Raw genomic sequence first — 14,765 nt, 5'->3', positions numbered from 1 at the left:
AGCCAAAAACTTTGTCCTCTTCCTCAGCTCTGTTTTACCTTTACTTGCTTTGTGGATATCTTTCTCCATAGAGCAGGCAGAGCAGCAGTGCTGGGGACAGCGGAATCCTTTTGATTCAAAGATGGCAGTGGGGAATTTGCGGACACAGGCTTCATGGTAAAATTTCCCACAAGCACCAACAGAGCAACGCTTCACATCTGTGCCAGACACTTTACATGAAAAACATGGGTGCTGTCCTGGAAAATTGGTGAGGAACACAGATTAAATAAAAATCTGATTAAAGCATATTCCTTTTAAGTGGAAGCAGCTACTGACAACAAAGAGGTACCTTTCAAAGAAATTCTACTATACTATGTAGAAGAGTATAACATACAAAAAAGGCATTGACTTGTTAAATTAAAATATGACAATAAAATCTGCTAGAATAATTGATTTGCTTTAATAATTGATGTCGATTTGGAGATACAGCACTAAAAACAATTTAAGTCTCCACTTCTCACTTTATACTAAAATTAATTCCATAGAAAACCCAGAACAGTATTTTTCGACAGTATTTTTCTGGGAGCTGAGCATAGCAAGGTCTTACCAACACAGGATAAATACAAGAAATTACCAAAGAAAAGACAGATTCCATTAGATAATCACAATTTCCATTTGTAAAACAGACATACAATGAAAACTCATAATTCTAATAAAAATACAGAACATCTTATTCAAACTGTAGAAAATCAAGGACAAAGGGAAAATATTAAAATTACCCACAGAAAAGACAATTACCTTCAAAGAAGGAAAACAGAGAGATGACTAAAAGAGAACGAGGGAAGCCAAAAAATAAGGAATGCTATCTTAAAGAGCTGAAATAAAACTGTTACCGAGCCAGAATTCTATGCCTAGTGAATGCATTCTTCAAGAAGGAAGTGAAGTCAACACACAACTGGGGAGGAGTAACAAAACCAAAAGTTGGTTCTTTGAAAAAGATTAATAAAACTGATATCCCTGGCAACAAAGACTGATTTTAAAAAAAGAAGAGACTGGGAGTTTGGGATTAGTAGGATGCTAACTATTGCACTTGGAGTGGATAAGCAATGAGATCCTGCTGTATAGCACAGGGAACTATATCTAAGCACTTATGATGGAACATGATGGAGGATAATGTGAAAAAAAATGTATATAAATGTATAACTGGGTCACAGCAGAAATTGACAGAACATTGTAAATCAACTATAATAAAATTTTTTAAAAATAATAAAAAAATCAATTTAAAGAAATGTTTAATAAAAAAATTTAAAAAGGAGAGGGAAAGCAACAATATTAACAATATCAGAAATGAAAAATGGTATATTAGTACAAATCCTAAAAATGTTTTAAAAAATAATAAAAGAATATCACTACATTTTTGTCAATAAATTTGAAAATTCAGATGAACAGATTCCTAGAGAAACAGAACTTACCAATAACTGGCACAAAAATAAATACAAAATATGATAGGCCTATAAACTATTAAAGAAACAAACTATAATTAGAAACTTTACAGCAAAGAAAAATTTAAACCCAGATGGCTCCTCTGGTCAATCTGCCAAACACTTTAAGAAAGAAATAATGCTAATTAGAAGAGAGGAGAGGAGAAGTTATTTTGTGGTGCAGTGAGTTAGGGATCTGGCACTGTCACTGCTGTGGTGCAGGTTTGATCCCTGGTCTGGGAACTTCCAAAAGCCACAGGCTTGGCCAAAAAAAAAAAAAAAAAAGATAAGAAGAGAATAGAAAAAAAGAAGGAAAAATTAAAAAAAAAAGATGTAGAAATATAAATGCATCAAAGATGACAAAGGATCATGTTTTGTTATATAAAGAGTTCATATATGATGTTATCACTTATATGTGGCATCTAAAAAATGAAACAAACCAATGAACATAACAAAATAGACTCACAGATATAGGAACAAAGTGATGGTTACTAGTGGAGAGGGGCTTGGGGAGGGGCAAGACAGGGACAGGGGATTAAAAGGTACAAAGTACTATATGTAATAAAATAAAGATACAAGGATATATTATTGTATAACACAGGGAATATAAATCAATAGCTTATAATAACATTAAAAGTATAATCTATAAAAATACTGAATCATTATGTTGTACACCTGAAACTAATATAATGTTGTAAATCAACTCTAACCAATTAGTCAATCAATACAAAATAAAGCAGAATCATGGAGGGGGAAAAAAAAAGAGTTCACATATGGAGAAAATATATGTAACATAAATAAGCAAAGACAACTGAGACTTGAATTATAAATTAATATAGAAACCTAACATAAAAATGGAAAAAGAGTATGAACAGGCAATTTACATAAAGCAGAAAGACAAGTAGCCAATAAACAGATGACACAATGCTCAACTTCACTGGTCATCAGATAAAACCACAAGTTAACATTTTAAGAATTCATCAAATAGGAAAAAAAGAGTTTGATAATACCAACTGTTGATGGGGGGTAGGGAAACAGGCACTCACACACTGCTGGTAGGAGTTTAAGTTGGAAGGAACTGTCTTAGAAGAAGGCAACAGGGCAGCATCCATCTAAAAGAAGACATCCTACTTCTTGCTATCTGCATTAGGGAAGACTTGCACATGTAAAAGGATGTTGACTGAAGCACTGCCTGTAATTGCAAACAACTGAAAGCTGTAATAATCTGCCTTTTTAAAAATTAGGATTAGTGTTTACATTTTGTTTCCGTCTGGCATAAGGAAATTATAAGTGACTATTTATCGGCCATTTGGATATCATCTGTTGGGGAGTATTCAAGTCTTTTCCTCATTTTTTTATAATGCTATAAAAATTCTAAAGAAAAAAAATACAAGAAATAGTTTCTGTTCTCCTTTTTTTCTTTTACAGAAAGTTAGATTTGGTTTTGGAAGTATCTAGCCATTACAAGTAAGTTGGCTAAATTATAAAAACCCTTTAAAATTAGTATCTACAACTGTGATGCTCAAATCTTTGTTGTTGTTTTTAATTGGCTTTGTTGTAGAAATAAAATACTGCAGTGTTAAAGTGGCTGAATTATAAAAATTCTTTAAAATTAGTACTTACAACTGTGTATGTTCAAATGTTATTTTTTTAATTATTAGCTTTGTTATGGAAATAAAACGAAGTACATCAGGTTTTTGTTGTTGTTATTGCCCTAGTGCATACATAAAATTTCAAATTATATTTTAACATGTAGGTAGATGTAAAAGCATTAGTATTGGCTTTTTTAGAATTTATTTTTTTAATTTAATTTTTATTTTATATTGGCGTAGAGTTGATTTACAATGTTGTATAAGAGTATCATTTTTAAAATGACCTGAAGGGGGAGTTCCAGTTGTGGTGCAATGGAAACGAATCTGACTAGGAACCATGAGGTTGCAGGTTTGATCCCTGGCCTCACTCAGAGGGTTAAGGATCTGGCGTTGCTGTGAGCTGTGGTGTAGGTCACAGATGCGGCTCGGATCTGGCGTTGCTGTGGCTGTGGCATAGGCTGGCGGCTATAGCTCCAAATGGACCCCTAGCCAGAGAACCTCCAAATGCTGTGGGTGCAGCCCTAAAAAAAAAAAAGACAAAAATTTAAAAAATTAAAAAAATAAAAAAATAAAATAAAATAACCTGTAGGAGTTCCCATCATGGCGTGGGGGAAAGGAATCCAACTAGGAACCATGAGGTTGTGGGTTTGATCCCTGGCCTGGCTCAGTGGATTAAGGATCTGCTGTTGCTGTGAGCTGTGGTGTAGGTCACAGACTCGGCTTGGATCTGCTGTTGCTGTGGCTGTGGTATAGGCCGACAGCTGTAGCTCAGATTAGACCCCTAGCCTGGGAACCTCCATATGCCACTGGTATGGCCCTAAAAAGACGACGACGACAACAACAACAACAACAAAAACCCTGCAGAGGAGTTCCCATCATGGCTCAGTGGTTAATGAATCCAACAGTATCCATGAGGAAGTGAGTTCGATCCCTGGCTTTTCTCAAAGGATCTGGCATTGCTGTGACCTGTGGTGGAGGTCACAGACATGGCTTAGGTCCCGAGTTGCTATGGCTGTGGTGTAGGCCAGCAGCTGTAGCTCTGATTCAACCCCTAGCCTGGGAACCTCCATACGCTGCAGATGCGGCTCCTCTGCACCAAAAAAAAAAAAAAAAAAGAAAGAAAAAAGAAAACAAAAAAACAAAAAACCCATAAAATAACTGGTATAAATTTAAAAACGTAAAATTATTTTAAAGGTTAAAAGGTTTGACTTCACCTAACACATAAACTGCTGTATGTAAAAATGAAATAGGCTTTCACTTGCATAGGGATCAAAATACATCTAATATAAATGAAAACTGTCATAACTAGTGGCACTGTTACAGTAACAGAGAGCTGAGCCAGCAAGCCCTGAAAGACTTACACTTGAAGCTCTAGCATGCAAACGCATCCACTACCTTCCCTTATTAGGACAGGGCCTTCCTTCGGAATAAGGAAGTAATAAGTAAAATTGCCTGTTATACATTTTATTCCAAAGGACAAATGAAAACACTTTCCGGAAATCGTATTTGTCTTAAACAACAGAAAGTGGTAGTATAAGAGCTTTTCAGGCATATGTTCTGTAATACTTTTTATATGTAAAGTGTTTATCTTTTGATAAACAAACAAAAAACCTTCCTAAATGACTTTAAACAACAGTTCAAAGAATCTAAGTTTTCACTCCTAATATGTTGGCAGTGTATCAAATTGGTATCAAACCTGTTTTCATGTGATAATAAATAAATCAAAAACAATTTAAAAAACAATTACTTTTGTGGTTTTGATTTGCATTTCCCTGATTGCTAGGACGATGAGCATCTTTTCACGTTTTACTAAGCACATGTGTATTTTCTTCAGAGAAATGTCTATTCAAGTCCTTTGCCAATTTTGAGTTGGGTTATTTGGGGGTTTTTTTGTGTGTGCTTTCTTCTAAGAGTTTTATAAAGTTTTAGCTCTTATGTTTTGGTCTTTGATCCATTTTGAATTAATTGTTGTATATGATATTAAGGATCCAACTTCATTCTTCTGCATGTGAATACAGTCTTCTCAGCACCATTTACTGAAAAGACTATCCTTTCCCCATTGAACAGTCTTTGCACCCTTGTTAAAAAATCATTTGACCACATATGTGAGTTTAGTTCTGGGCTCCCTATTCAATCCCATTGGTTTATAGGTCTTTATGCCAGTACCATACTGTTTTAATTACTGTAGCTTTGTAGTAAAATTTGAAATCAGAAGTGTGAGTTCTCTAACTTTGTTCTATTCATTTTTAAAGCAAATTTTCTTCTTAAATTTCCTAATGGGTACCAAATTAGATTATATCCAACTTTTGCTGACAGAATTCTGCTGGATTCTGGAGTTAGAAGAGAAGTTCTAGAGTGTCTTAATACTGAGATGCATGGTCCTTCCTATTTGTAATTTAAATAGACTACAAATTAGAATGCTTAATAGGGCCAGGCAGGTTATATCAATGACTGAATGACTGTTTTAGAAAAAGGGAACGGTAGGGAATGTGGGGAACCAAGAGTACATGCCTGATCCATGTTCACACTTTCAAACTCACTCTGAAGGGAGTTCCCATTGTGGCTCAGTGGAAACAAGTCCAACTAGTATCCATGAGGATGCAGGTTCAATCCCTGCCCTTGCTCAGTGGTTTAAGGATCTGGCATTGCTGTGAGCTGTGGTGTAGGTTGCAGATGAAGCTTGGATCTAGCATTGCTGTGGCTGTGGTGTAGACGAGCAGCTGTAGCTCCAATTCAACCCCTAGCCTGGGAACTTCCATATGCCACAGGTGTGGAAAAAGAAAAAGAAAAACACCTCACTCTGAGGGCCAAATAAAACAATGTGCAGAGAATCTGACCCAGAGGCTGCCAATTGGCAAACTGTTCAAATCTAAATGTGATTAATAAAATGAGTTTTACACTGGGAAAAATATGCTGTATGTTTAAGGCAGCTTCTATTGCTTAATTTTTGCCTGTGTATGTAGGTGGGTGTGTGTGTGCGTGTGTGTGTGTGTGTATGTGAGTGTGCTCAGGATACATAAGAGCTCCATCCTACCCAGTCAAGGTGGTAGAAAGTGATGGTAAAAGAGCAAGGACTCTGGGTCAAGCTCTGCCTCCTGGGCCTAAATCTCAGTTTTACCATGTGCTGACTTTGTGACTTTTGGCAAGGCTGGAAACCAAACTCTAATCCTCAGTTTCACACTCTGTAAAAGGGAAATAATAACAGTATCTATTTCAAAATGTTATGTGGATCAAATGAGATAAGAATATAAAATGCTTAGTACTAAGAGCAACTGGTATTTAGTGTTTGGTTAAAAAAAATTACCATTCTAATGGAATTTAGAACACACAAAGGATTTTGGAGGCATACAAATAAAAAAGTATAAGATAAATGTCTACAAGAATCCAAATAAAGGGGAAAAAGGAGTAGAAAAATAGTAAGATGTCAAAGGTAAGATAAGCACATCATAAAACTTGATATCCAATTGGCTCACAGTTCCTCACAGCAAAACAAAAGCAAAACCCACAAAAATATATACATAGTTCCTAGAGGCGCTACCATGCTATCTCCAGTTGACTTTTCACTTGCCTTATTGTTATAGATTAAACAAACAATTCTACCTTCTGCTTTCTATGACTTTAACTAGAACCATGGCTACACGGAGAGGAAAATAAACTTGCATATTTCTTTCTCTACAAATTATTTTGATAAGTGGCAGTTTACATACGGTGGACAAGAAACATACAGTGACTCCAAAACCCCCATGTTTTACAATTAATTTCCAGTAACTGCATTTCTCCCTAAAAATACCAATCACCATGGTTATGGTTTGTAATGGAACATATTCCAGTCTATTAGAGTCAAATGATTGATTTTATTTTATTTTGTGGCCATGCCTGCAGCATGTGGAAGTTCCTGGGCCAGGGACTGAACCCTTGCCACAGTGGGCAGTGACAACACCAGTTCTTTAACTGCTAGGCCACCAGGAAACTTCCATAAAGTCAAATGATTTTAAAGCAATTTATTGAACACAAAAATCCCAAACCTCTCTGAAGAATAATTCTTATTTTGTATGAATTATACTTTGTATGGCTCTTTAGATAAAACACAAATACACCTGGAAACTCTGATAGATTTTGCAGTAAAGGCACTGGTCGGAGGAAATCTGAGAGTAGTACTACTCTTTTGACCTTAGGAAGCCAAATCATTAATTTGTCAGAATAGTTTTGGGAGAGGAGATAAGAGGTACATAACATATGGTGAGAGAAGGGGATGCCAGAGGAGATGAGGCCGTTGCACCTTCCTCCCTACCCATCCTCAGGTCTACCAAAATGAGGTGGCTCACCAGTTTTACATTCGACGCAGACGAACTTTCCATCAGGGAGTGATGTCAATCCCAGGCACTCCAGGTGGAAGTGTTTGCAGCACTCTCCCTCACAGGGAATCAGAGAGTCGCTGGGGCTTTCACAGATCTGTAACATGGCGAGAAGCAGTGGTTCTCAACCCCCCAAAACCTCAGAGCCACTGGGGGGCCTGTTAAGACACAGATTACTGGGTCTGCAGATTCTGATTCAGTAGGTCTGGGGTGGGGCCTGAGAATTTGAATTTCCAATAAATATCCTGACAATGCTGGTGCTGCTGGTCCTTGGCCCTCACTTTGAGAACCACTGAAAGCAGATAACTATTTCTAGACCCTGCAATGTATAAAGCTTAATACTTGTTCTTTTATGATTCCGTGTACAGAATCTGCATACTTTAACTTTTCTTCACAGGGCAAAAGAGTATTTTCCAAAAAGGGTAAATGTACATTAAAAAAAGCTAATACCAACTTAAATTTTAGGAAATGTTTTTGAAGTCAGCCATTTACATCCAATTAAGAAGGGTACATCACAACAAAGACTGGCCCTTCATGTGAATGATAACTATTCCAACTCTAAAAGGGAAGTCAAGAGCCAGAAATGGCTTTTAGATTTGTAGCGTTAAAGTAATACCATTAATTAGAAAGACACTACCCTCTCCAACAGGAGAAAGTATTGACGGGCAGCATATTATAGCAGTTATCTTCATCTCAAGCTGCAAGGCAGGGGGCTTGCCTACCTGACATACAGTGTCCTTCTTACTCATTCCGATGCCTCTTCTTGACAAACTTGAATCTATGGACTGCACGTCAGAAACGTCTGCATCTGCAGTGGCTGAAGGGCTATCTACTTGCTTCCCAAAGCCTACCTGTTATAAGGACAACATAACACATTTAAGAAAAATAAGTTTTCTCAAAATGAAGTGCCATGAATCCTAGTACGATTTGCTCAATCTCTTTCTCTCCTTCCTCCCTCCCTCCCTCCCTTCTTCCTAAAATCTCTGGACACCAGATGTCTGGTGTTTTGAGAGTAACTGTTAAAATTAAAAAACTATGCTTCTGGGGAGTTCCCGTCATGGCTCAGAGGTTAACGAACCCAACTGGATCCATGAGCATGTGGGTTTGATCCCTTGCCTCGCTCAGTGGGTTAAGGATCCGGCATAGCTGTGAGCTGTGGTGTAGGCTTGCAGCCACAGCTCCGATTGGACCCCTAGCCTGGGAATCTCCATGTGCCATGGGTGCAGCCCTTAAAGACAAAAAGGAAAACAAAAAACTATGCTTCTGTAAGCATAGTTTTGCTGATCTATAAGAGATAAGCAAAATTTAAGAGCCCCCTAAGTTACAAAATAATCAAAATGATTTCTTTACTACAAGTATTTTGGAGGTTTTTTTTTTTGGCTGTGTCTTGACATGTGGAAGTTTCTAGGCCAGGGATCAACCCAGTGCCGCACCAATGACAATGCTGGATGCTTAACTGCTAGGCCACCTATGAGTTTTTTTTGTTTTGTTTTTGTTTTTTAATTCCCTATTCTTTCCAAATAAATGAGGCCAAGTATTTATTACTCAGTGACTTGGTTTTGCAAAGCAAGGCAGTGTTGTCCCCAGACCCTGGGACATATTTACCTGCAGGTCGCTCAGGCCTCTGGAATCGGAGTCAGACGTATCTCTGTATGCTGAACTAGCCATTTCTACATCAGTTGAGGCGCGGCTCCTTTTCTTTAGTGGTTTACAGGAATCTGAAATCTCGCTGGCACCTTAATACAACACACCGAAATTAATCCTAAAATAGTGCTTAGAGTTTGTTGTTTTAATTTTTTTTTTTTGTGGGAGAATATTTTCTTTCCCCAAACTCATCTGTAGTGTAAAAAAACGCACAGCTCTCTTTGTAACACCGAAGTCAGGAGTCAAAACTTCATGAGCTTCTGACCTTCCTGATGGTGAGTGATTTAATTTATAACCGCTCTCGTAAAACATTTAATTCAGTGCTCCTGCTCTAAAGCTATTTTCGGGCAGCAGAGCCCAAGTTCCAACCTAAAAAACAATTCTAGCAAAAGTGCAGGACAGTGGATCGATTTGGAGCAATCCAAAGAACCATTCAATTTGGAGGGGGAGACATAAAACCCGACACAATGTGTAGCTTACAAATATGGTCGCAGAGACACCTCCATCTTGTTTTTATTAGGGATGTGACAAATCTTTGATTTGTATTCGATTCGTACACGGATAGTGCCATTTTCCCCCAAATTTTGCAATTCAGTTGATTATCATCCCCCAAATAAATCCTGGATGTTCATAATTGTTCATCTGAGCCTTCCTCGGTGAAGGGCATTACTGTGACCGTTACAAGTGCTGCAGACAGCTACCTATGTCATGCCATCTAGGAGGCACAGTGCTGAGGGCTGTAAACAGACAATCAATGTTCAAGTGCAGCCAAGTCATGAAGAGCTGGATGAGAGGCCTCTATGTGAAACTGGTGCGGGAAGAAATAAATATGAAAAAAAAAAAAAAAAAGGCAGAGAATAGTGTGGAATTCTTTTTTTTTTTTTTTTTAAAACTGTGTGTAATACAAATCCAGCCAAAACAATAGTGCAAAAAGTTACAAAGCAACAATCTCTTGGGCTAATGCAGTATAGGCTATACAGAAACAGCCACGATGAAGTGTGCAGATCAGGCACGGTGAGTACCAAGGAACCAAGGAGACGTTAACATTTCAACCCACAGTTTGTGTTTTGGATTTTTGTTTTCCCCCAAAATTTCCATACAACAAACAGACATCTAGACCAGCCCAGCAAGCTATGGTGGAAGTGTGCAGTCCAGAAGAGACCCTGGAGGAACAGGTCTCCCGAGGCCATGAAGATCCGCAAAGGCCGAGTGGGAGCAGCACTTGGTGTGTGGCCATGCTCTGTGGTGGAGGATGTGGGCCTCGTTAGACTGCTCAGATTACTGGAACCTTGTTATCACATCCCATCCTACAAGGTTGTCAATGAATGTTGCCTTACATCTATCAATGAGGGTGCCTGCCCATGTGAACGCTGATTAAAAAACACAAGTACACAAATCTATCTCCTTCATTGCTGGTGTATGGACCCAGAACACCACCACAAAATATTTCCTTGGCCTAAAAGATCACTGGATTAACAAGGAGTTTTAACAGAGGAACAGGAGTGCTGTACTGAGAGGCTTTCGAAGGGAAACACAGGTACTGCCATTTCCGATGAGTTTCTGAAAATGCTAGAAAAAGGACAGACTGCCAGAGGCAGCTGCCACGCTGTTCTCCATGATAACGGCACTAACGTTAAAAAAAAATAAGAGCTTTTAATGATTGTAATGTATACAGTTTGGGCTGTTTGGCAAAACCCTGCAGATGTGCATTAATGATGCTTTATTTAAAAACAAAAACCAAAAAAAAACCAAAAACAGTCCATGTTGAAATTGATCAGTCTAAGTTAAACGGTGGTTTTTAGGCTGGACCCATGATTTAAGCTGTACCCATCCAGCTCAGACCGGAAAAAAAAAATCATCTGAATGTTAAAGCAATTGTTCAGAGTCTTGAAGAAGAAACCAGGCAGGAATATGCCATGATGATTGGCAAAATCAAAATTGAAAACAAAGAGACTGTTTAGCAAGCCGCCGACAAAGAAATCTTGCATGGAGACTCCAAGTCTGGAGTTTCTGGGATGAAATTGTACAGGAATCTCAGTCCACAGTTTCCTCAATCGCTGCGGAGACGGAGCTGTCACTGAATCTGACAGAGCCCTGCACTCCCCGGTCCGCCGACCCTGTGGAATGGTGGAAACACAACGCAATCAGGCCTCCTAATCTCGCAGCGATCGATCGCGATGTCTTTTCTTGGAGCTCCGCCAAGCAGTGTTCCCTCCGAGAGGCTGTTCAGTTCTGCTGAGGATCTCCACGGAGACCATCGCTGCAGACTTCTCCCCGAGAATGCAGAGAGGCTGGTGTTTTTTATTTTATTTTTAAAATAATGCAATTTGCCCAGAGTAAACTACAGGTATTAAATACAGTCTGATCTCACCAAAAAAAAAAAAAAAAAAAAAAGAAAAAAAAGAAAAAAAGAAAAAAACGAAAAAAAAAAAGAAAAAAAAAACCACACGAATCATGCTATGGAGTTTGTACTGTAGTCAAATTGCACACGGAGAGTACAGATTTAAGTTTAAGGTTTCTTAAACTCTGTGCATATCTCAAATAGATTTTGCATAAGGTCATCAAATAATGGCCATAAATATGCTATGAATCACTTTAATTTACAAAAAGATTTTACAGCACTGTAAAAATAAATGTGGCAAAAAAATTTTTTTTCAATCAGGTTGTCTTGTCTGATTTGTCATAGTCCATGTTTGACAAACATTAATAGCTACTATTCGGTATTCAGTCGAATACCCAAAAAAGTGGATTCGTCACATCCCTAGTTTATAAACCAGTGAAACCCCAGAGTCTTACGGAGAAAAGTTGGAAACAGTATCAAGGCTACGTGGTGTTCTCCAATTTACCAAAACAAATAAGACTTTTCACATGGAGGTAAAGAATAAGATCAACTGTAAAAGACACACGTGCACGCACCCGCGCACACACACACACAAACACAGGGGAATGCTTCAGTTGCACACGAATTATCGACTGAAGAGCAACAACGATTTACAGAGACAAACAAAAATACATGAAGTACAAATAATTCTTTAAAATTGGTTTTAATCAAGGAAATGCAGGGCAACATTATAATAACTCACCTTTTTGTAATCCAGTCTTCACCGTAGCCTGAGGAACTGTTTCAACCTGTTTGGACAGAAAAATACAGCATTAATAGGGAATTTTTTTTTCACTTAATGAACAGAGGGAAAAGAGAGTACTTCCATCAGTCTAAGTGATGATGAGCGATTAATGTATCTGAAATCCGGACTCGGTCCCATTTTCTGGGTAAAGTTCTGTCTCAGGGTTGGGGCAGGTTTAAATCCTAGCTGCCTGTGCTGGATGCCATGTGACAACACACAGCCACATGCTCTTGAGCGAAGGCCTTTCCCACCACTCCCTTGGTACATGAAGAGAACACCAACACTTTCCTCAGTGTCTGGGAGGCAGGAGAGGGGTTGTTTCTGCAACCAGCCCCGGTGCTGCTATAAACCCCTCCCGCCCCAAAGACGTTAGGATAAATTGTTACTTACTATGATACTCAGGTTAAGTAACTCACGCCACTTTAAGACCCTTCCGCGCCTGCACTCACATCTAAGTTGCTGGGAATCAGGACCCTCTCTGTAGAGAGTGCTACAGCGCTCCATACAGCTGGAAGCTCAATACTTTTGCTGCTAGTACAAACTTAAGAAAATAAGTTTGTGATATTGCAAAAGCACTTTCTTGAGTGTCTTATGAACAGTGTCTTGATCCTACATTAGGAGAGCGAGATCAGAAGTTATTCTGCCAATGTATATGTAAAACACGTGGTAATTTGAGGATTAAACCATTGGAATTAAAAAAAGATGCTGTTTGGAGGAGTTCCTGTTTAAGCGCTGAATTGAATTTTATGTTTCCTTGAAATGTGGTGAAATATGCATGTTGAAACACATTTTGTAAATATTTAAGGATTATTCTAAGCTTTTTAAAAAAATTTTTTATTTTTTTTTTTACAACAGGTAAAAAAACATACAACAGAAGCGCTTTTATAAGATACAATTAGTAATACAAATATAAAATCTTCTAAACAATCACTGGTATTGTTCTACTACTAACTATAAACACAGTGGCATTAACAATCTGTCCCATTTTTTGTACTCATTCTGTTTATTAATTTTAGACTGACTGGTCACAGACTGAATTTGGGAACCAGCTGGCAAAATCACAACTTTCATTTTGGTAAGGAATACTGTAGATCTGCAAGAGCTTAGAAAGATTTTTTGGAATATAATTTCCTAAGTATGAAAGTTAATTATGATAAATGAATGCCAAGTTAGTACATTACTTAAATTTTAAATGTTTCTGGGAAAACTGTTTTACATGCTTGATGATACCAAAGAGTACCCACAAAATCACCTTTTAAGTTTGGAAGTTTAAAAGTTATGAAGAAAATAATTTAAATAGAAAACTTCACATTTTTCTGTAATTAAGTGGTTTTAAAAATATAAAGCTTATTGGACTCATACCATTCATAATTCTCTTTAATAGCAGCTGTCTGGGCTGTAAAAATGGATACTCTTTCAGTTTAAAAAAATTAAGAAAAATTCTGACTGTGAGTTGTTAAAGGAGTAATGGTTTCCAAAATTTTCTTTGAAAAGGTAATTTAATATGCATATTACTGGATGGATTACACTGGTTTAATACTCTTCAGTCAAAATGCCTCATCTCTTTTTTCCTTAAAGAGTGTGTATCTGATAACCCAATAACACGTGAGTGCCACTCCACTGGGAAAATAACATTCCAAAAAATCTGTGATACCAACAGATAAATCAGATCATCTACGATTATCTGTTTCTTAAATAAAACCTTTATACTTAAATTAATTTGATTTGTTTAAAAAATAAAAATAATACATACCAGCAGCTTAAACCAAAAATCAAAATAAAAAAATAAAAAAGGAACTCAATGATGGTTCCAAATAAAAATCATGAAAACATGAAATCATTTTGCTCATAACAGAAATTTCAAAATTAATTTGAGGAATTCCTTAGAAGTCTCGTACCACTGGCTTCCCATCTCCTGAAGCCTGACTGTTCTCTGTGAAAGTGCCTGAAGCAGAATCACGGGGCGGCTGTATGAGAACAGGCACTGGGACTCACCAGCACAGACGCGTCGGAAAGGAAACCCAGTGTGGGGGAAGCTTCTCTTTCTTTTGAGATACCAATATAAACCACAACATTTACAGATACAATGTTTTAACTCTCTACATGTAGGAAGCCAACCTGCTCCTTTTTGATCTTCTTCTTTGGCACAACCTCAGTGGATTTCTCTGATTCAGAACGAGTTCTAATTGATCTTCTCTGTTGCTTCTTTTCTACTGAGCCTAAAAGATAATTTAAACCAAATAAAAACTCATTTGAAGATGCCTTGACAGGTAAGTAATTAAGATTTGACCAAATTCCCTCCTATCCATTACTTTTGGTCCTTTGCTAATAAATCATTAAAAACTATCAAACACTTGGGAATACATACAAAAAATTGTACAGATCAAATTGTGAAGGCTGATAGGTTGAGACTTGGATTCATAAAGGACCCTAAACTATACAGATAAAGAAGGACTGGATTTTTACAACATTGTTTTTTGTGTGTGTGTCTTTTTGCCATTTCTAGGGCCGCTTCTGCAGCATATGGAGGTTCCCAGGCTAGGGGTCCAATCGGAGCTGTAGCCGCCAGCCTACACCAGAGCCACAGCA

At 37.6% G+C, this 14,765-nt stretch overlaps 1 protein-coding gene across 9 annotated transcripts in view; it reads right to left on the bottom strand.

The window, feature by feature from the left end:
• Positions 1 to 14,765, bottom strand: part of NSD3 (nuclear receptor binding SET domain protein 3) — a 110,584-nt gene that overhangs the window by 31,316 nt on the left and 64,503 nt on the right. For 8 of the 9 annotated variants that reach the window (XM_047772454.1, XM_047772453.1, XM_047772456.1 and 5 more), the window contains 6 exons: positions 14,295 to 14,395; positions 12,135 to 12,180; positions 9,013 to 9,143; positions 8,130 to 8,258; positions 7,378 to 7,504; positions 39 to 236 (listed from right to left, as the gene is read on the bottom strand). In XM_047772454.1, coding sequence (XP_047628410.1) covers positions 39 to 236; positions 7,378 to 7,504; positions 8,130 to 8,258; positions 9,013 to 9,143; positions 12,135 to 12,180; positions 14,295 to 14,395 — 732 coding nt within the window. Of the gene's footprint in view, positions 1 to 38; positions 237 to 7,377; positions 7,505 to 8,129; positions 8,259 to 9,012; positions 9,144 to 9,523; positions 11,169 to 12,134; positions 12,181 to 14,294; positions 14,396 to 14,765 lie in introns of those variants that run through there. The other variant, XM_047772461.1, reaches the window with a different exon arrangement.

Source organism: Phacochoerus africanus, chromosome 3 (genome assembly GCF_016906955.1).
Source record: "Phacochoerus africanus isolate WHEZ1 chromosome 3, ROS_Pafr_v1, whole genome shotgun sequence".
Lineage (NCBI taxonomy): Eukaryota > Metazoa > Chordata > Mammalia > Artiodactyla > Suidae > Phacochoerus > Phacochoerus africanus.
Note: the sequence above shows the minus strand (reverse complement) of the source record. Positions and strands in the feature narration are given on the sequence as shown.